This window comes from Mustela nivalis (assembly GCF_964662115.1).
Source record: "Mustela nivalis genome assembly, chromosome: 14".
Classification (NCBI taxonomy): Eukaryota; Metazoa; Chordata; class Mammalia; order Carnivora; family Mustelidae; genus Mustela; species Mustela nivalis.
In genome coordinates this window covers 40,480,231-40,502,291 of record NC_139033.1, presented here as the reverse complement: position 1 = coordinate 40,502,291, position 22,061 = coordinate 40,480,231, and the positions used below count along the sequence as shown (strand labels likewise).

Here is a 22,061-nt window from a genome sequence, read left to right as displayed (position 1 = left end):
GCTCGATCCCAGAACACCGGGATCAGGGGCTTGATCCCAGAACACCAGGATCATGACCTGAGTCAAAGGCAGAGGCTTTAACCCACTGAGCCACCCAGGAGCCCCTCCAGGCACTGCTTCTTAATGAGTCCTATGACCATCTTTAAGCCTGAACATTCTCATCTCTGGAGGGGGGACCAATCACTGTACCCACCTCTCAGGGTTCCTGTGAAGATAAAATCTGGCAAGGTTGGTATCCAGTACACCAAGTGCCCATAAACTAGAATTTGAGGCATTACAGTAATATCTGTTCTCTTTCCCCAGGACTTATGTCTTCATGCTTGTCATTCTTTCTCTCCGGATCTTCTGTTTTCTGTCCCTTTCTACTCCCTTGTTGCCTTCACCCCACCTAGGAACTCAGAGGAATGAGTCAGGAGAGTCAGAAGCCCAGGAAGTAAAGACAAAGGAGAAAGGAAGTAGGAAGCGAGGAAGGAATGGCATGCATCTGTAAAAGGGAAACATGTGCTCTCTCTTTCCATTCCTAACCAAAAGACTTGAATGTTTTGTTTTTTTTTTCTTTCTGTGAGGGAGTCAGTTTGACTTTTTATGCCAAAGTAATGATTTGTTTCTTTTACTTAACTAAATGAACAGTGTTGGTGTTTTTTATTAAGTCCTTCAGGGGTCGGTCATACAACAGTAATACCTTGTCTTTTATCTAATTCATTTTGTTTTGCTTCAAAAAATATGAATACAAGGGGGAAAACTTGTGTATGTTTGGTTATGTTGTCTCTGGAAATTTTCTAATGTAAAGCTTCGTTGAGAAATTTCACTAAGTCCTCGATTTGTGAGCTCTTTGTAGTACTTCATAATCTAAGCATTTACTCTATCATTTTTTCCAACTCTGAGTGCTCTCTGCCAAAGCGCACCTCACTAACTGCATTAACTGAAGCCAGCGAAGAAGGCTTATTCTTCATTGGTGACCAAAGGCTGCTCCGCAGAAAGGTCAGAGAAAGCCCCAGACCTTCTTGTCTGGGCACTGTTGAGGAGCAAATCTGAGTAAACATAAGGCACTCGGCTCTTCCTGTGTCTTCTCTGGCTTAAATGATTACAACGAGACCTTAGTCTCTCCATTTATAAAATGGAAATGCTTATTCCTTTCCTATGTACTTTGTGGTATTGTTGAGCTACTTGATTAGAAAAATTGTTTTTAAAATCAAAGCTCCATACACATGAAAGAGCTTGCTTTTCCTAAATGTGATGGAAGGTAATAACCGTGTAAATGTGGTAGCACTCACCAAGGAAGAGCCTTGGTGATCCTCACTCTAAGGAGATAATCTCTAGTCTGAGCCTAGAAACCCCAAGACAACTAGTTAATTTGGTGGAGGTAAAAATAGGAAAGCAATTATTTGGGAGAGTGCCTTGAAGTGACATGCACTGCCTTCCCAAGGCTTAAAGTGAGAGTCCACCATAACACAGGTTACATATATACAATTCTTACACCAGGACTGAAGCCCAGCATAGATAGCCAGTCTGTTTTATCTGTGATGCCACTTCCTCTCTATACCAAATAAGCCAGAAACAGATTTTTTTCTCTCCCTCTTGACTTCTGAGCCCCAGTAATAAGTTCATCTCACTACCAGACTCAAAATCAAAGGTCATTCTTAATTTTTCCCTTTCCCCATTGTCCCTCCAAGCACATCTAGAAATTATATTATTCACACCCATCCTTTGCTCTTCATTTGTACTAGTCCAGTCTAGTCCAGGCCCTTGTGATTTTTATCTGCACAGTTACAATAGCTTCTGAGACATAACCTCTTTCAACCTCTTTTTCATCTTTCCTGAATCACATAGTTCTGTGGATTTAATATCCCTAAAGTCCCAACTCAAAACGTGTAAAAAATGTTCTCCCACTCCCACTTCTTATTTGGTAAGAAGCAAGTAGTACAAAGGATAAGAACTTTGGAATTAAAACTTCTTCATGTACTTACAAAAGGGGGATAATTATTCAGCCATTCAACAAATATTTATTGAGTACTTACTGTATGTCAGACACTGGATTAAGGTACGGATTACGTAAAATGAGGGATGTGAGTTAGTTAAGAAAGGGCCCAATGATCCAGTAAGTGTTAGTATTAGGAGGAGGAGAAATTGTCACTGTCTTCACACCTTGATCCTAGTTTGTGTGATGCTACGACCACTATGAGCTTGCGCTTTATTCCACTCTTTCTTCTCAACGTTTTTTCACCAAAAGATTCAGCAAAACTGCCGTCTTCTCCACAGGGCCTCCCTATGATCCTAGAACACTTTACTCTGATTTTTTTTAAACTTCCAACAAAGCTTCTTCATTAAGAGATTCATCAAATGGCCAGTATCAAAAAGATAAGCGATAACAAAAGCTGGCATGGATGTGGAGAAAAGGGAAAACGTCTGTACTGTTGGTGGGATTGCACATGGTGAAGCCACCACGGGAAACAGTATGGAGGATCCTCAAAACATTAAAAATAGAATTAGCACATGACCTAGCAATCCCACTTCTGTAAAATATCCAAAAGTAATGCAAACACTAATTTAAAAAATCCTCACCCCCGTGTTCACAACATTATTTACCATAGCCAAAACATGGAAATAATCTAAGTGCCCATCAATGATGAATGGCTAAAGCAGCTGTACCATATTGCTTATGTGTGTGTGTGTGTGTGTGTGTGTGTGTGTGTGTGTGAGAGAGAGAGAGAGAGAGAGAGAGAAAGAGAGAGAGAGTGAGTGTGTGTATACACACAGTCATATTATCATTGAGGAAATTCTAAAAATTGAGGAAATTCTACCATCTGCAACAACATAGATAGACCTTGAGGTATTACGCTAAGTGAAGTGAGTGTGACAAAGACAAATACCATATGATCTCATTTATATGAGGAACGTAAAAACAACACAACAACAAAAAAGAACTTACAAAAAAGAGATCAGACTTGTGGTCACCAGAAGAAGAGGAGAGGGAGGGGGAGTTGGAGGAAGAGGGTCCAAAGGTATAAATGGGCAGTTAAAGGATAGATACATACTAGGGATGTTACGTACCACACCATGACTAAAGCTAATGCTGCTGTAGGACGGATAAGAAAGTTGTTAAGAGAATAAATCCTAACAGTTCTCATCACAAGGAGATTTTCTTTTCCTTTTTTATCTATATGAGAAGATGGGTGTTACCTGAACCTATTGTAATCATTTCTCCATATGTATGTCAAATCATCATGCTGTACGCCTTCAACTTGTACGGTAATCTATGTCGATTGTTTCCCAATAAAACTGGGAGACTCATCAAGGCACAGGAACGGTTTTTCCCCCTTCATCTTCAGATGCCCTCGAAAACTTAAAACCAGTTCTTGCACACAGAATATGTTCAATGATGATTGATAAGTGAATAAACAGATGAATGGATCAAGAATAGTTAAATGTGAATTTGCAGGCGAGAAGGGGAAATGTTGTACAATCTCAGTGGAAGTTTTTCATGAACCTACAAGTATCAGAAAGTGCAATTTGGGATCAGGAAATCTGAATTCTGCATTCAGATTGATTAGGGGCTTGCTGTTTAAACTTCAGTAAGTAATATAGCCTTGTTGGGTCTCATACATTCATCAATTTAACAAATATTTGTTAAGCATCTTCTATCTGCCAAGCACTAAAACATCTCTTATAAAGTTTATTTTTACCTGACTTCTTTCCTGGTGGGTGATAGACCTTGGTAGGTAAAAACAAAACAAAACAACAACAATAGCAAGAAACCCATAATTCAACTCACATAGACTAGCCGAGTCTCTGGAACCTTTAAAGACTGGTTAGTGAGCAAGTCATGTTATAATGTGACCATTCTTTGGCAAAGGAAAAGTAAAATGAAACAAAGCAAAAGCTTCATAAGGGTGCTAGTTAGATTAGCTATTAATTAAATTTGCAAAGACGTATATGCAATAACATAGAATTGAATATTGAATGTATTATATAAATGGCATCTTTCTCAAATATGAATTACTCATCCTTTTAGGAGATCAATGCAATCAGATCTATTTGCTATACACCCATTACATTTAATTAAATGGTTTAGGTCCAGTGGGGTCAGAAGTGTCCAATAACATTTACCATCTGACAGCCATCGGTTGGCCTGGAGTCTGTGTGCACGTAGCCCTGGTTCCCTGTAACGAGCAGGCTTCCACATTAAGAAAACAGCTACCACTCTAATTTTCTCTAATTGACTGGTTGGCAGTGCTAATGGGAAGGGCAAAAGATGCAGGGACATGGAGACTGGGTCCTGACAAGCTCTTGGTTTGGAGGGGGGCCACTGAGTGAAGTACATAATCTGTAATGAGTAAAGGACTACAGGTTGTCAATCTGGCACATGCCAGGGGCGTTTAATTCATCCCAAATATTAATTAAAAATAATGATGTTCTTCTCTTCACTTTTGTTACCACGTAAGGCATGTTGGGTTAGTCCCTGAGGAACTTTCCACAGGTCTTTTGATTCACTCTCTCCACCCCAGAAAGCCATTCATCTCACTAGCTTCAAGAAAACCTCAACAAAGGCTCTTAGAATAATGGGTCTCTCACCTACCAAGTTTTTGGGGAAGGAGAACCAAGAAGCCTCTCTATTGCCCATCCCTTGTCTCTACAGCTCTCATAATCAGTGAATATGCGTTTATTCCTTTTTTTTTTTCCTGGTCATAGAAGAGATACTTGCCGGGAGCCATGTGATTTAGAGGCTCACAGGGTTATTAAGTACTTTTTTCAGCCTCCCTTATCCCAGTCCAATTCATTCTGTGAGAAAGGTTGGCCAAATAGTGATGAAAACCTGATCAATAATTTGAAACCTGTGGAATCACTGAGAATATCCATAATTAAAAATAATTCCCATGGACATCTACCAAAATCCAAGTTATTTCAGTGTGATTTGATCACAGTGAATTCAAACGAAAAAAAATACTGCTGTACTTTGTTTTCCACAGGCAACTGGTACATTTTCAAGCCATGTATCTGCATCATTTCCGTAAATCCAAAAAATAAATTTGCTGTCATAATTGTCATGAAGTGTATTCCTGAACAATGGAGTCTGACCACAATTAATGATTAATTCATTTGGAATTCATTATGATATTAAATGTGCTTAACTCATTTGATTCTTCTATAGAGGGAGCAATTCCAGGCAATTCTTTTGTGATTCACCGGTTTTAAAGTTGAAGAGCTCTGAGCATGTGCAGGAAAATAGCTCCACATTGCCCTCTAGTGGTGCGCCCATAAATGACACTCTCCTTTTGTACTGGGAGAAAACCGCTAGGTTGCTCCCTGCCTCTCTCCCCCTCAACGCACAAACAAGAGGCCAATATCACAATATAAAGGGGATCAAAGCCCACTGATCAAAGCCCACTGTCCACTATTAACCAATAACTGAGTGATATTTTTGTTATTATTGTTCAGGTTGATTCATTACTGCAAGCTCTGTTGAGGGCATGCAATATTCCTGTTGCTTTCTTAGGAGATTCAGATGCATTTGACCAAAGCACTATACAGAGGCCAGGGGAAGCTCAAAAGATGTTGATGAGAGGGTAGAGTATGAAGAACATAAAGGAAAGGGTTTTTTTGTTTGTTTGTTTGATTAATTTTTGTTTCTTTGTTTTTTCCATAAAAAGGGGAGGAAGAGGTAGACAAAACAATTGTGGCTTTGACCTTGGTCTTTTATTTCCTTGGTAGCTCTATGTTTTTTTAGAAAAGTCAATGAACTTACCTGACCCTTAAATTACTAACCAAAAACAGAAGAAACCCAGACCAGATCATCCCCAGGACCCCGAGCTCTGAGGGATATTCTTATATCAGTTACAACTCCATTGCAAATCTGTTTTCCTTTTCCAAGGCTAAGCCATTACCACATTTTATTTAAATTAAAGCTTGGTCTCCCCTAGGGTGTGCACAGCATAGTTGGGATCTGTGGAATTTAGCAATTTGTGTAACTCATTAATTCAATAGCTAAGAAATTCTAAAACTCCAGAGTCTTTGCTAGCCTATCCATGGCTAGCCATCATGTGGAAGAAGCTGCCATTACTCAGGTCATCAGAGACTTGTAAGCAAGCGTGAGTATTGAAATGACATTTATCTCACAGTTACTATGGGAGAGAGATTAAGAAATTATAAATACTGCTTGGGAGCCAGAGAGCAGCTAGATGAGGCGCACGTGTTGTTAAAATTCAGATTGAAATAAAAATTCAAAGTAGTAAAATGAAAATGAACCAGCTAAGACACATTATTTTCCTCTTAAATGAAAAATAATATCCACTCCAAAAGACAGAAAACCAATAGTGCACAAATGTTGCAGAAGCTCTCAGAGCATGTTTTCTAAGGAGGTATGAACTGGGCAGCTGCGAGCGGCGGACAGAGATGAAGGCATGAATTCAACGTCTCATAGACCATACTATCTGTGAGCTTCAGCTCTTAACTCTGAGCAGGAAGTAAAGAACCTCTGATCAAGTCAGTCTTCACTATGAATTCCAAGCAGAGAAGTCAGCATGAAACAATCATATTTAATCACCTTGCATAAATGAGACCTGCTTTATAATTTTATTACACCATCCTTACATCCTTATAGTGTCTCATTTGTTGCTGTTGATCTTATGGTTGACATGCTGGTTAAGGAAGCCCAGACTTCATTTATTTTTCCATGAATATGGGTAGATTTGCATGTATTTGTGTATATGGGAATCTGAGGTTATAGATTTGTGGCTTACCTTCCATATGCTGAGAGCCTAGAAGACCGCCTTCCATATGCTAATAACATCTTGGATTGGTGGCTCCATTCCTTAGGTGAAGTACTTAGAGAATTACTGTCTAGCATCCTCTCATACACTGTTAGTAAATCTCTCTCTCTCTCTCCCTATCTCTTTTCCTTTCTCCTCTTCTCTCTCCTTCAGATTTAAAAAGTAAAATCAAACCAAATCAAATAGAAATCGAAATCCTAGCTCCCAAGCACCTGAGTGTTGGAATTGCTGACCTCTCTTTCACTCCCTTCATAAACAAATACATAGATAAATGCAAATAGACGTTTTCTGCAATTTGACCCCACAGCAAGGCAATTTTATAGATCTTGACCCTAATGCAAATGTTTACATTGTAGTTGTATGGATAAATCGTATGTTTGAAATCAGACTTTGTACCCAAAACAGTAACTATAAAGGATGTTTCCTAGTAGAGAAGTATTTTTGCTGACCCATCTGACTATATTTTTGACATGCATCATTTCCCTGATATTGTTTTCTACTCCCTATCATTTTTATCTCTAAATCCTGCCCATACCTTCAAGCCCTTGTACCAAGTCCTTATCTGCCAAGAAGTCTCAGATGACCTAGTCCCTCACTAATTTTCCAGATCTCTAAGCTCACATAGCATTCACAAGCTGTATCACACACTGTACTACTTAATTTTATGTAGTCTTTCATTGTTCATTGTTTTCTCTGCCCAGAATTATGATTGTAACCTGGCAATAGAGGTCTATCTTTTACATATGCTCCAAGAGCATTTAACACTCGTAGACTGATGACTTTCTTATTGGTAAACTAGGTTGACAGCAAAAATTAATAAAGAAATATCTGCTCTTGTAGAAGAAGCAATTCACTTAATAGAAGCCCTTTGACAACATTAAATATAATTTTATTTTATTCCTCTGGCTGTATTGTGGCTCTCGTGTCATTGTGGTTTGGAATGTCAATATCTCGAATGCCAATATTTGGGTCACATTAAATCTCATGAAAAAAAAAAAGCCATCTAATCAATTTTCAAAGAACATTCGCTGTCAGAGATAAATCCAGTCATTTTTAAAACTTTTTTAATTGTAAAGTAAAAGACAGATACAGAAAACTACAAGCAACAAATATATAGCTTAGTGAATTACTGTAAGTTGGACTTGAACTCTTTCTTTGCTCTATTTCCTGCAAACTGTTATTTGGATCAGACTAAGTAGGTTCCATCCTTGGGGAAGACTCTAGAATGAGTGTGTTCTTTCTTTAGAAGACACATAATGCCCTCATAAAACAAACTGAGGGTTGCGGGGGTGGGCGTGGGAGGGGCCGCGGGGTAGGGAGAGGGTGGTTGGGTTATGGACATTGGGGAGGGTGTGTGCTATGGAGAGTGCTGTGAAATGTGTAAGCCTGACAATTCACAGACCTGTACCCCTGGGGCTAATAATACATTATATGTTAATTTAAAAAATGAAAATTAAAAAAAATTTAAAAAGAAGACACATAATGCCAGGGTTTCTCCATTTTATCTTAGCAATCATGAGTGCTTAATACCCAGGTCCATTTGTTCATTGGGGCCGCAACATAGTAATATTTGAATTCTATCATTGAGTTTTCACTTGCTAGTTGGAATATTTTAAGGGTACAGTTCCCCTCACATGCTGTGTGGTTACACAGCCGAAAAGTTTATTTAGGAAAATCATAATAAATGTCTGATTTTTTACCTGGCTTTCAAGATAATGATTTGGTTCTCTGTCAACCTCAGAAGTGACTAACTTTTATTTTTTTTTTTTAAATATCTTTATGAATTCATACATTCATGTTTGTTTGTTGAGTCTCCACTCATTGCAGCTCTTACTCAGGTTGTCTTCATCTTTGGTCTGTGGAAGCCTCTTCGATTTGATTCCTGAACCCATTGTCGTGAGCCCATTAGTGTTTGATTGTTTCCTTTCTATCTGCTTACATCAAGATGTTTTAGGATCCATTGATATGTGTCCTATCTCAGACCAGTTTTACAAAAAACCCTTGTTTCTTGCAAAGAAAAAAAAAATTATTTTATTTATTTATTTTTTTCCAAAATCCCAGTTTGGGCATTAGGGGTCTTTTTTACTAACAATGTCTCTAGGCTTCTTCAGTGGATAGAACTAGGACAGACATAAAATACCTTTTGAGTTGAAACTGATTTTCTGGTTGAATTCTAAGAACAGGAGACTTTCCATACCTCTTCTATTGCACATCAGTATGTTCTCCCATCTACACTAATCTCCTGGTTCTCAAGGACACAGGAGATAATAGAATTATTATTTCTCATGATTATTCATTTGCTTTCCCCCATGTTACATTAGTCTCAGAACAACAATAATAATAGTATCACCATCCATAATAACTATTGAAACATTAATTTTTACATACACACTACCCCCAGGCTCCCTTATTTTTGACGTACAATTATAGGGTAGCTACAACAGAAGACCATGTAGCCATTACAAAACAAAATCTCACTTAGTCTTAGTTCCTAACATTCGTTTTTCACCAGTTTGCTGTTGGGTTATCTTCCGTGGTCATCGAGGAGCTCATTTCTCAGTGGTTTGTAGTTCTCAGGATCACGGGAGAAATGCTCCCTGGTTGCTTAAATGTTGATAACAGCTTGGCTGTGCCCTTTTTATTTAAACTAACTTCTGTTAAGTATAAAATCCTTGAATCCCTTTTTTTTTTTTACCTTGGGTATCCCAAATAAATTACCTCAGCTCCCTCTGGCATAAAATGTGGGTGTCCAAAAGCCAGATCATAATTTAAGTTTCCCCTTTTCAACTCATGTATTCTTTCTGTCCAGATACCTAAAATTTTTTTTTAAAGATTTTATTTATTTATTTGACAGAGAGAGATCACAAGTAGACAGAGAGGCAGGCAGAGAAAGAGAGAGGAGGAAGCAGGCTCCCCACTGAGCAGACAGCCCAATGCGGGCCTCGATCCCAGGACTCTGAGATCCTGACCTGAGCAGAAGGCAGCGGCTTAACCCACTGAGCCACCCAGGCGCCCTTTTTTTTTTTTTTTTTTTTTTAAACTCAGCAAAAATGTCTTGAATTACTCTGTGGTATTTGTTCTGTTCCCTTTCTTTGGTTTTCCTCCTTAAGGAAAACTATTACTCATCAGTTAGACCTTCCTTCTCTTCTATTCGTCACTCTTCCCCCAATTTTCTTTGACTCTCTCTTGATTTCCTTTTGTTTTGTTCATCCTTGTACTTGTTTGTTCCTCTAGTTACTCCTTTTATTTTCTTTACTTTTTACTCTTTTTAATTTTTTAGATTTTTTTTTTCTTAGCCTGCATTGAGTTATACTACCTCATTTCTGAGTTTTGTTTTTGTTTTTTTCCTAATGCTAATTTATATTACTCTTGCATATCTGGCATTTAATTTTCTTAGTGTTGTTTACCTCATTTTGAAATAATAAATTTCAAAGGTTTGATCTACTTTCCTTGCATATTTTTTTTATCTCTGTTTGTCTATAGGAATGGTATTCTCCTCAGTATATTTTGTAAGACATTTAGCCTCAACAGATTTTTCTTGCTTGCTTTCCTTCACATGACCTGTTTCCCTACATTCCTAGATGCTCAAATAGCTTTTCTAAATACACAGAGCTCCCTCTCCTGTTGTTTTCATTAGACCAGAGCTGAGGGCTCAGCAGACTATAGCCTGGGGGGTGGGGGGAGTTACAGCTGGCCCAAGTCCTATCTTTGTTTGAACCTCACTGAACCAAGTATGGTTTTTATACTTTTGAAGAGTTGTAAACAAACCAAAAAAATGCAGGTGAGTTCATGACAGAAAACATGTGGGCTGCCGAGCTAAATATTTACGATCTGGGCCCTTTACAAGAAAATTTGGCCAACCCCTGAAGCACACTAAAAACTATACAGCTGCTTGTTTTCCAAGTTTTCATGACTTTTCTCCTTGAATTTATCTGGACACTCTCTTCCCTTCATTTCTGTTGCTTCTGTCTGCTCAAGTTTTAAGTCTGTTCCCAGCTGTTTGTCCCCTGTGTAGGTTCTGTCCTGGAAAGGAGATTTTGCAGGGTAGTTTTGAGTTTTACATATACCATCCTCAGATTGTTCTGTTGCATTTTCTAGCATTAGTTGATAGTTACTTTAGAATTATCCTGTTTTCAAGTTTGATGCCTCTCTCTGATTTCTCCTACACAGATGCTGATAACTTACAAGTCCTAAGATTGTTGGTAGTTTGTCCACATGCAATTGTATTTCAGGGTCTGAGAGTATAACTCATCTACTTTTGTTATAATTGTCCAAATACTCGTGGTTGTCTATCTAGTCACTCAGTCTCTATTTATGTGGAGATTTAGGAAGATTAAAAGCTGTATTGTCACCACTGCCCCCTTCCTCCCAGAATCAAACTTCTTCATTCCTAAACACCTTACTTAATAGGTTGTATTAAGTTTTATGGCAGGAAAATGTTTACCCTATTTCAGTACACTAAATAAATCAGCATGTTTATTTTCTTTCTGTTTTTCTCCAGAGTCAAGCTCCCATTACGTAATCTCCCTAAAAGCTTTTAACAATGCCGGAGAAGGAGTGCCACTTTATGAAAGTGCTACCACCAGATCTATAACAGGTAAGCTGAAATAGTTCATCATCTTATGACGAGGTAGCCAATGTTTGAGTTACGGTGGGAAAAAAAATTAAAAAATAAAAAAAAAAAATACAACAGAAAAAAACACAAAAACACGAACACGCAAAATGTATTTAGTTGTGTTCTGAGCATTGAGTGTGTATGTGTGCATACGTATTTGTGTATATGTGTGTATACATATACACACACATAGTTCATTTTTTTCTTGGTTTACAAAACTGAGAGGAAGTCAGTCTATAAATTAATATGTGGATTCAGAGAATATAAATCTCTCCTTCTCTTTCTTATCTCAGTAGCTCATATTTTGGTAGCCCAATACCACTCTTCATTCTGTTGAGCAACCTTGTCTCATCTTGCAAATCAGGCAAGAACGTTTCTGTGCAAAAGCCACCCAATGCCCAAATGGCCACTTGCTTCTCTACAGAGGATCCTTCAGTCTAACCTGACAAGGAAGGACCTACCTCCTGGGACTGGTTTGGACTAGTCTGAGTCGGAGGGGTGGACTTTTCCTGAGCCAGGCCTATAGGTCACCCCAACAGTTCTCAGAGCCTATGACATTGAAAGGACTGGCACCCTCCAGGGTTTTACACCTCTGGGAATTCTTATGTGAGTTGGACCATAAAGGCAGCACATGAGAGAAAAAGAGCCCAAGGAACTCAGAAAGGAAAGGGTAAGAGGAGTGAGATTCAGGACGTTTTATTGTTTATTGTTATATAGTTATTTATTAATTTATTTAGTTTTACAGAGACTATTTGTGACCAAGGCTGCCTTACTCAAAAATAGAATAAATACCACCCCTGGAGTGCTGTTCAGAGTCACTGGAAAGTCACACAACCATCCCCAATAGCCTTATGTCTGAAGTCTGAAAGCAAAACCCAGGAGGTCCATCTTTTTAATGAATTCTTTGATCCTGCCTCCTTTCAAAACCCAAAAGCCTCAGAGCTCCTTTAACTCATCAGTTACTTTCACCTTAATGAGAATAAAGGATCTGAGAGCAGAATTTCATAGAGAACATGGAAAACTACTTGGTGCCTGAGTATGAAGTCCTGACAAGGAGGAATAAGTCAGCATAGAATAAATAGTGGGATCCACTTAAATTATGTAAACTTGGTACAGTTTGTTTTCCAAACCCACAAACTCCATTCATAGACTGTCTTGCGAATACACAGTTGTAAAGTGAATTCCCAGTTGTCCCATGATGGTATCCAAATATACCATCACTTCATTGATTTTCTTTGTGAGGCAAAGTTGATCCAGAGTTTGCTTGAATCTTTGGTTGCTGTTTTCAAGGTCTACAATCTGCCTAAAGAGGTATGCAAAATTTTGGGTATGTGTCAATGTATTTATTTATCTGTGGAGACAGCATGGCTCCCTCATTGTGTTATCAAAGGGAACCATGTCTCTCGAAAAGGGCAAATAAGAAGTATTCCCTGAGAGAATGTCTACTATCAAACACATTATCTCTAAATACATGAGGCAGATGGAGGTCAAAAATAGGAAACCATGAGGTAACATGATGGAGGGTATCTAGAATTTTCACTTCCCCCTATTCTCTTATTCTGTCAGTAGCAGGGTTCTTTGGGAGATAGCAGGTCACTTTAGCTGTATTTGTCCTTCCCATAATTTGCATCCAGTAAGCCATCTCTTTCCTGTGTGTGGTAAAAGATGTTGAGGACTTGCTCATCAGTGTGTCCTTGAGATTGTGATCAGGCCACACAAATTATACTATGGCTAGTCTTTTCAAACACTACTTTCTTGCCAAAACTAAAGCCCACAAAGAAGGGACACTCAGGTGATCCAAAAAAAAAAAATCAATTTTGAGCAAAAAGCAGTGGTAGCAAAAATAGAGTTTACATGAACCAAAGATAAGCTGCTCACAAAGAACCATTTGGGACATTAACTTCTGCCTTCACTTTTGTTTTCATTCTTTAATCCTTGGCATACGGCATTCCCAGAGTGGTTTCTAAAACACCAGTGATCCATAAGACTGTTTTTCCCTGCTAGGACTCTAATCCTAATGCATCTGGGGGGGATGAATGGATACCAAAAGTTGGAAATCATGTGAGGCATTTTCTTACTGAAGTCAAGTCACTAGGGCAAGGTTGAAGAGGAGTGAATAAAGCCAGTCCTTTCTAACGGGAAGGATGTGGCAGACTTATTTTATGGTTTCCACATGTCATAGAGAACAGAGGACAAATAAATAGAATCAAAGGTTAAGGTTCTGGGAGAAATTCTATCAGTAAATGTGTCATAGTGCCACAGAGAAGACATTCTCTGTCTCTGAATTCTGCAAGTATTCCCATGAGCAGACTTAGAAGAGGCCAGCATCAAGTGAATAAAAAATCGGAGGCAATAAGTGCGTCAGGCTGGAGTAAGTATCAGGCCGTGATGATTTCCGCTAACACCTGCTCTTCAGTGGGTCTCATCTCTGGGGCCCCATCTCATCCCGAGCATATTAGTATGAGAGCAGAGGAAAGTTTCACTGGGTCAAAGGAGCATGTCAAGAGTTTTATTCGTGCAGTAGAGCTTTCTAGTTCTTATTGTTGCAAGAACAAGACAATTTGAGCTTGGAGAAGGCAGGGGAATAAGGAGGTGGGTTGCTTGATTTTGCTTATTCTCAACTGTTTTATCACTGTCTGAATGAAGTATAATCCAGATGTAAAATTATGTTATTATTTTTAAAAGCTGGTTTGGAATGCTAGTATGTGAACTGAAAATTCATGAACTCTACCAAAATACTTATTAGGAACTGAATGGGCTTCTCTTTTTAGCAAAAAGTTTGAGACTATGTTTCTTATTTTCTTTTTAATTTTTAATTTATTTAGTTTTTACTCTTGACTATAACCACTGCAAATCAACAACATGTAAGGCACCTAAAAATTGCAAAAAAAAAAAAAAAAAGTTATTTAGCAACAAAAATGTCTTTTTTTCAAGAAATGTTTTCTTAACAAAAAAAAAATGCTTATAATTTAACTACTCAGTTTCTGTGCTCAGTTTTTAATTTAACTACTCAGAAATGTAATGAGCAGTGCATGTAGCATATATGTATTTAGAATAGTGCTTGCTATCCACTAGAACATTCTGCTTTGTTGGAAAAGCTCTATATCTATACTATCCAAGATGGCATAAATGGCCATAGGATGCTTAAAATTGGCTAGTGCAACAGAAGAAGTGATTTTTAAATTGCATTTAATTTTAATAATTTAAATGTAAACTATCCACGTGATTAGTGTCTCTTGTATTAGACAGTACAGATTTAAAGGAGATGGCAAGTACAATGACAACCCATTCCTGAAAACAAATCCACTAAAAAAAAAGTCAAGAAAAGCTTAGCCAGAGATAGAAATTCTTAAGTTATGTAAGTCCATAGATAACTACCAACAAACATAATTTGAAATTTGAGGGACGCATGCTGGAAGCTGAGACTTTAAGAAACTCCACAGGTCATGAAAAATAGACTATTGTAAAATCCAGAAACAGCCAGATTGAGTATTAGTATTTCTCCAAGTAGAATCACTTTTTGAAACCTTATATATGACACCTGTGGCGTAGGATGAAATTCATATAGGTTTAAAAACCAGGTTAAGCAAAGAAACAGCAAATACAGTATAACACAGTATGTCGGTTGGTCAAAAAAGAAGTCTGTGATTCAGAATAGTCTTCCCGTATGTATAACATTCTTCTTGGAAAGTCGGCTAAGAACAGAAACCAGGGAGGCAGTACCTGCTTCAGTCTGGCCAAAACACCTGCCACCGATGCACCAACCTGGTGACTGATTGGGATCCTCCTGGAGGCTCTTCAGCTCCCCCTTCATCATTTCATGAATCCATTTGGGTTTAAAGGAGCCCTTAATAAAAAGACACATCAAAGGAAATACAGAAAGCCTGGGCTCTGTCATTAAATTTTAAACACACATTTTTCTTTCTCTCTCTTTCTCCTTTTTTTTTTTTCCCCCTTTCCTTTTGTTCTGTTTTTGTTTTCAGGTTTTATATTTTGCTCCAAAGACCACAGCCCAGTAAACTACTAAATAATTCATTGGAAAACACAGTAATAAGTAGGGGATAGGCATTTGAAATACAGTGGACAAAGTGAAGTAATCATCAAAAACCAGCCAGCATCTGCTGTGCTTGGAACTAGGCTATTTAAAAATATAAACTCTTTATGTACACTCCTTCAGAAACTCTACATTTTAGCAGGTCAGCTCCCCAAATGTCATTATATGCCCAGCCTGAGGGCTTTTTTTTCTTTGTTAGTGAGAATATATATTACATGATTTAAAGGTAAAATTTCAAAAACTGAAAAGTCTTAGTTACAAAGGACTCAAAACTGGACTCTTGTTATGGCCACAAGATAAACTCTTGTGACTGTGATATCCACAGCATAAAAATGAGTACAAATTTTTTCTAGAGAATTTTCTAAAAGCAGGTTTAGATTATGTCGTCACGCAGGTTCTGATTATGTTAATCAGGATCAAAGCCTGTGTGTACCTCACACAGTTTATTCTGTCTTCCTAGTCGATAACATAAAGTCTTCCCATGGAACTTGACATTTTGGAACAAGTAATACAGAATATAGGTATGCTTTAAGAGCCTTAGTGAATTACTCTGTGGGAAAGTGGATAAAACAGCTACTTACATACTTTCTTTAAGGATTTCAGTCTTTGAAAACCTGCCACCCCAAGTGCTAGGAGAAACCTACTTACCAAATATATCATTGGGCCACACAACCATGGACTTGGTCAGGCTAGCTTTATGTAATCATAGCCGTAGATGGATTGCTGTAGACCACAGAGCCCTTTGGGCTTTTTTAATTATTTCTTGCCTAAACAATACTATGCAGATATAGTCTAAGCATTAATGAAAGCACTAGAGAAACAAATCAAGATAGAAAAGGAGAAAAATAAACAAGCAAACAAACAAACAAAAAAAGATACTGGATAGACATTTATTTCCTTACCAGGAGGAAATACACCAGACGCTCCTTTTGATCTTGGTATTTAAGCTATCTGTATAGTTATAAAACCGACAAGTTCTATACTAGACCTTTTAGAAAAAAATGTGCAACATTCTAAGAAGAAATGGACTTTTAGGATATATAGCTAGAAGTGATCACCAAAATGGAGTTGATAAAACCACTATAGGGAAATGAGTGAATTACAGAAAATAGTCAGTTATTTTTGTAATAAAGCAATACTGTTTCTAATGAGTTTTCCGATTGAATTAATTGTATTTTTTTCTGTTCTTCTCATGTTCCCTTTCATCATTATTGCCATGCATTTAACTCATCGTGACGTGTTACCACTGATATTTATTTTTTTTAACTCTTTTATTTATGCATTTATTTGTTTGTTTCATTTGGCGGGTTTTTAACCCCAGATCCCACTGACCCAGTTGATTATTATCCTTTGCTTGATGATTTCCCCACCTCGGTCCCAGATGTCTCCACCCCCATGCTCCCACCAGTAGGTGTACAGGCTGTGGCTCTTACCTACGATGCCGTGAGGGTCAGCTGGGCAGACAACTCTGTCCCTAAGAACCAAAAAACATCTGAAGTGCGACTTTACACTGTCCGGTGGAGGACCAGCTTTTCTGCGAATGCGAAATACAAGGTGAAGTTCTAACTGATAGTGTAAAATTTAAAATGAATTGTCATTTGCTTAATACCTTGTTTTAAATGCTTCCTGGACGGTTGTGAGTCATTTTGCTGCAGTGACACCAGATGGGAAACAAAGCATTTTAATAACTCAATATCTAAAATTAGAATGGGAATAATTGTATCTTAGGAAGCAATTCTAAGGCAAGGTAGAACAACCTCAAGAAATGTCGAATGTTACTCAAATGCCAGCAGATGCTGCGTTTGTGTAAATGATTCGATTCTGGACAAGGGAATGCCATTTTCCTTAGAAAATAGCAGAGATCCACATTCATTTTTCAGGGTAGATGTTGGTGTCTTTCCTTTTATTTGGAATCTAGATGGGACACAAAAGGCAACCCTATTAATGTTACAGAGACACATTGTATAGTGCATATGCCTCGGAACACAACCGGAAGACTTTGTTATAAAGTCCTTAGAAAGCACTCGAAGCCATTAGCATCTACTTCCTCAGTTAGCCTTGAAACACACTCATGTGGTAAAGAAAACCATAGTGCACACTCCCCTTTAACTATTATGCATTAGACCAACCCCTTTCACTGAGTCATCCTACAACCCTGCTAAGAGCTCAGTAGAAACAGATACTGGAGGCATTGTCTTTACTTCTTTTAAGTCTCTGTCAGCCAGCCTTAGCAACTCCAGCAAATAGCTGTATGCAGGGACAATTTTCTTACCTCCTAAGCCTGCCACAATGTTAGTGTATGCAAACAATACACAAAATGTGGTCTAAATGAGAAAATTAACAGGGGTCTGTCAAGTACCTACGATGTCCCTAGAACTGTGCTAGATTCTAGAGGCAGTTGCGCACAGTTTAGTTGTTGCTGCTTAACATATTATTTATAATTTTGGAAGGAGTAAGACACTTAGTTCCACTGATACACTTCAAAGAATCTGTAAGTTATTCAAGTGAGATAATATCTGAAAACACATTTAAAACATAAACCTTCACAAGACGATGGTTTGGGATGAAAAAGATAGCTCTAAAAATAACCAAGGAACCAGTAGTGCAATCCTGGCACTCCAGCTCCTTCAGATGCCCCTTATCTGAGAAGACATGATCGGTTCTCTCGGAGAAAATTTGAGTCTCCTGATATTTCATGCAGTGTTCTCCATGAAGCTGCCATCTTGCTTAATTTAGCTTCTAGCCCGTGGTGATTTCAGGGTTGACAATTTCCTTTGGGAGTGTCTGACTTAAAGCAAAATCCCACCAATAGTATTGTAAATCTGCCTCTCTCTTCCTGTAGGCATGCTGCATCTGCTTTTAGTCTCTTTCAACTTTTTAAGTGTTGTAAAATTCACTTTTCATCATAAATCAGTTTTAGTTGAAACCATTTTAAAAAGCTTTCTTTGGTGCTGTCACCCTGCTAGGTCAGGTATTTGGAAAAATTCTCCAGGCAAGTCCAAATAGTATCATTGATATAACATATGTTTTAAGTACCCTATCCATCTCCTTGCAGTATTAGATTTAGGGCTCAGCAGAACGATAAATAAAGATAACATTATCAGATAAGACAACCAATGAAACATATGAGGACATTTTAAAAAAAGCTCTCTTTATATACAGATTGTCCAATTCTAAGTTTACTTTTAAAAGACTACTCTAAAAATTTTATGCTCATAATTGCTCTACTCTGTCAATACATTCATTTCACAGAATGGCCATGAGTACTTTGCCAGTATGTGAAATGTTCTGAAGGACAGTGATTGTTCTCTGCAGAATGGCTTAAGTTCCAGAATTTCTTGAGGCAAATGATTTCAGTTGAATAGTTAATACAGCACACATGGAATTATTGAGTCTCACAAAGAATGCCTGTAAAGTAAGACGCAACCCAATAACTATTCCTTGTAACCAGAGGCTGATTTCTGTCATGGATTGAAGATTGGGAATAAACAAAAACAAAAACAAAAACAAAAACGGGGCACCTGGCTGGCTCAGTGGGTTAAAGCCTCTGCCTTCCGCTCAGGTCATGATCCCAGGGTCCTGGGATTGAGCCCCGCGTCAGGCTCTCTGCTCATCAGGGAGCCTGCTTCTTCCTCTCTCTCTGCCTGCCTCTCTGCCTACTTGTGATATCTCTCTGTCAAATAAATAAGTAAAACCTTTAAAACAAATAAACAAACAAAAAACTAGATTTTAAATGTTCCTCTTCCCACCATCTTCCCTGACCTAAGGCTTTCAGTTACTAACATTCTGTCCCCCTTCGCAAACACCTTACCCTGAGATGAAGAGTTTTAGAGAAAAGGGTGGGGTAAGTTGGATAGCAAGGATAAATACAGACCATACATAGCCCACTAAAAAGTAATACAAATAAGCTTACATTTTTCAGATAGTGGTAATAGAAGGCTTTGGTTTTACACTGTGAACTTCTCAAACGACTTTCTTATTTATTATTTCATCTCACTCCCAAGCACAGTTTTATTCAGTAGGCAGAATATATACAAGAGAGAGGGGGGAAAGAATAAATACATGAAGTCCAATGACCCAGGTGCAGGAGTTGGGTTTGCTATGTCCTGTCATGTCATTGAACTTGCTCACTTCCATTTTTGTCATCTATAGGATTGGAATATCCACACCTACTATAAAGAAAGTAATGGTCTTCGTAGTTAAACCTGTATGTAGATTCCTTTTTGAAGACATCATTAGGTTGTATAACTTGGAAAAGATTTCCCATGAAACTTCAGCTAGAACTCAGGTGACTTAATGTCTTTATCCAAAGTTATCCCCACAGGAATACTTCATTTAATCCCAAATCAAGCCATATTCCAGACATTTATATCTAAAACTCTGTCTTGATCTTCCTTATCAGAAGAGGAAATTTTTTGTAATTTACATTCTTTTGAAATGATTAATCACATGATGTTTTATATAAATTTATATCTGAAATATATTCACTGAATATTGACTAGTGCTTGCCAGATATAGCATAGCTATTACAGAATATACAAAGTTGTGCAAGACTCAGTCATGACCTCAAGATATTTTCAATTCAAAAGGGAAGTTAACGCATGCCTAAAGTTATATATCACATTAGACAATGCATGAAATATTGTAGGTAACATTTATTTAATACATTCCCTGGACCAGATACTATGTTTTACTTTACAGACACTTTAAATAATGCTGGGAGGTTAGTGCTATGGTTATCTCCATTTTATGGATGAGTAAGTTAAGGCTCAGTGGGGTAGTACCTGTTGCACTGTATGCTCTCAAGTAACTGGCCATGATTTTCCAAAGTGCTGCTAGGCTAATGATTTATTCTGAACAATAACCTTCCATGAGGTTCCTGAGGAAACCCAGTGGATTCCTGGCATTTACAGAATGCAAGAGTGTCATTCTAAAACACAAACAAGGACAGTGTTGCTTAGCAGCCTCCCAAATGCCAGTGATGTCTATGCTCAAAGAGACTAGTTTTATAAAAGTATGATCTTTTCTTCCTAGCTGAAAAATACTCATTGTCCCATGTCTTCCCCTTATTTCCATTTCTAAGACTTAGAGGTGTTCATGGTAGTAAAAGAAGACAGGTTTGGAAGTTATATTTCAGCCTGTCAGATACTAGCTGCCCATGTTGTGTTTTATTTGATGAAATTCTATTTCCCTGAGTCTACAGAGTATTTTTAAATTTACTTAGGGCCCACATTTTACAGTTATTTTAAAGAAGAGCTTCTGATAGATGTTTACGAGGTCATCACTTTAATAGGGTGGATGGGCACATCATCAAAATGTTATTAGCACAGTTAAATATTTATTTGGTTTTGTAATGAAGTGTAGGATTTTCATAGCTATAATCTAAGGATTCATAGTAGAATAAAAAAGACACACCATACTACAGTAGTATAGGAGGAGATAGGTGTGACATAGGGAAAAAGATCTCTCCTTGATTTTCTAAACAGAGATATTTAAAAATGTAATAAATATAAAAGTGAAGGTAAATATTAAACTTTGGAAAAGAATCAAGATCTAAATACCAAGCATAAATTGATACTTATAAGAGGCATAAATAAGGCAAAATTTGCCTGATTCTATGGAAAATATTCATTAACCTGGAAGATTAACCTGTTCTTTTTTTCTTCATTACCATTTTGATCTCTTGAGTAAGCTGCTATAGAAATAGATACTTTGTTTTCTAGTAAGATATCTTTAACCTGCTATTCAAAAGACAAAGAATGAATTCAAAAGACAAATAATATTAACACAATTATAATCTTTTAATACATATCCAATTTGTTGTTCCTTCCCTGATCAGTTGCTCCAGTGACCATACTTAAATGTGCGTTTCATGTAAACTTTGCATAAAAAGAAGACCACACAATTCAACATTTCTTTTGTTTATTTTCTTTATAATAGCCCCACAGATTCTGGGAACACTAAAAGTTTGTTCTATAAAGAATATTTTTAAAAATCATAAGTAGCAGATCTCTAGAAATTACTTTTATTACTAGTGAAAAATAATCATGATGATCTATTTAAAATATATAAACTAAAACTTCTGGAAAAAAAGATGTTGGTTATTACAAACAAATGAAAGTTAAAGTCAGTGGAGATTAGCTTAAAAATGGAATTGACAGAAGCAAGCAGAATTGGTCCCGACACAGTGCTTACTGCCCTCCTTGGGAAAATTGATCAGCTAACAGCCCCTCTGAACAACACCGCACCTGATTGGATCCATTGTGTTTTGGATCTACAATTAGCCAGTGTAAACTAGCTGACAGAAAGGAAGTACAGCAAGTGCTGTGTCCTAGGTCTTGTGCTATTTGGAAATAGACTCCTTGTTTGTTATTTGGTTGTCTCTTTACATGCTTTGACTAAGCAAGTTGGTAGAGTTCATCTTTTTCTCTTTGTTTATTCCCCATTGGTACAGTCAGAAGACACAACATCTCTGAGTTACACAGCAACGGGCCTCAAACCCAACACGATGTATGAGTTCTCGGTCATGGTAACAAAAAACAGAAGGTCAAGCACATGGAGCATGACTGCACATGCCACCACGTATGAAGCAGGTACGTGAAGGGAGCCTTGCTTCCAAATTTCT

At 37.6% G+C, this 22,061-nt stretch overlaps 1 protein-coding gene across 3 annotated transcripts in view; it reads left to right on the top strand.

Annotated features, from left to right (window-relative positions):
• Nucleotides 1–22,061, top strand: part of DCC (DCC netrin 1 receptor) — a 1,135,716-nt gene that overhangs the window by 992,663 nt on the left and 120,992 nt on the right. For 2 of the 3 annotated variants that reach the window (XM_082699427.1, XM_082699426.1), the window contains exons 16-18: nucleotides 11,269–11,364; nucleotides 16,758–16,990; nucleotides 21,891–22,029. In XM_082699427.1, the coding sequence (XP_082555553.1) occupies nucleotides 11,269–11,364; nucleotides 16,758–16,990; nucleotides 21,891–22,029 (468 nt within the window). The remainder of the gene's footprint in view (nucleotides 1–11,268; nucleotides 11,365–16,757; nucleotides 16,991–21,890; nucleotides 22,030–22,061) is intronic. The other variant, XM_082699428.1, reaches the window with a different exon arrangement.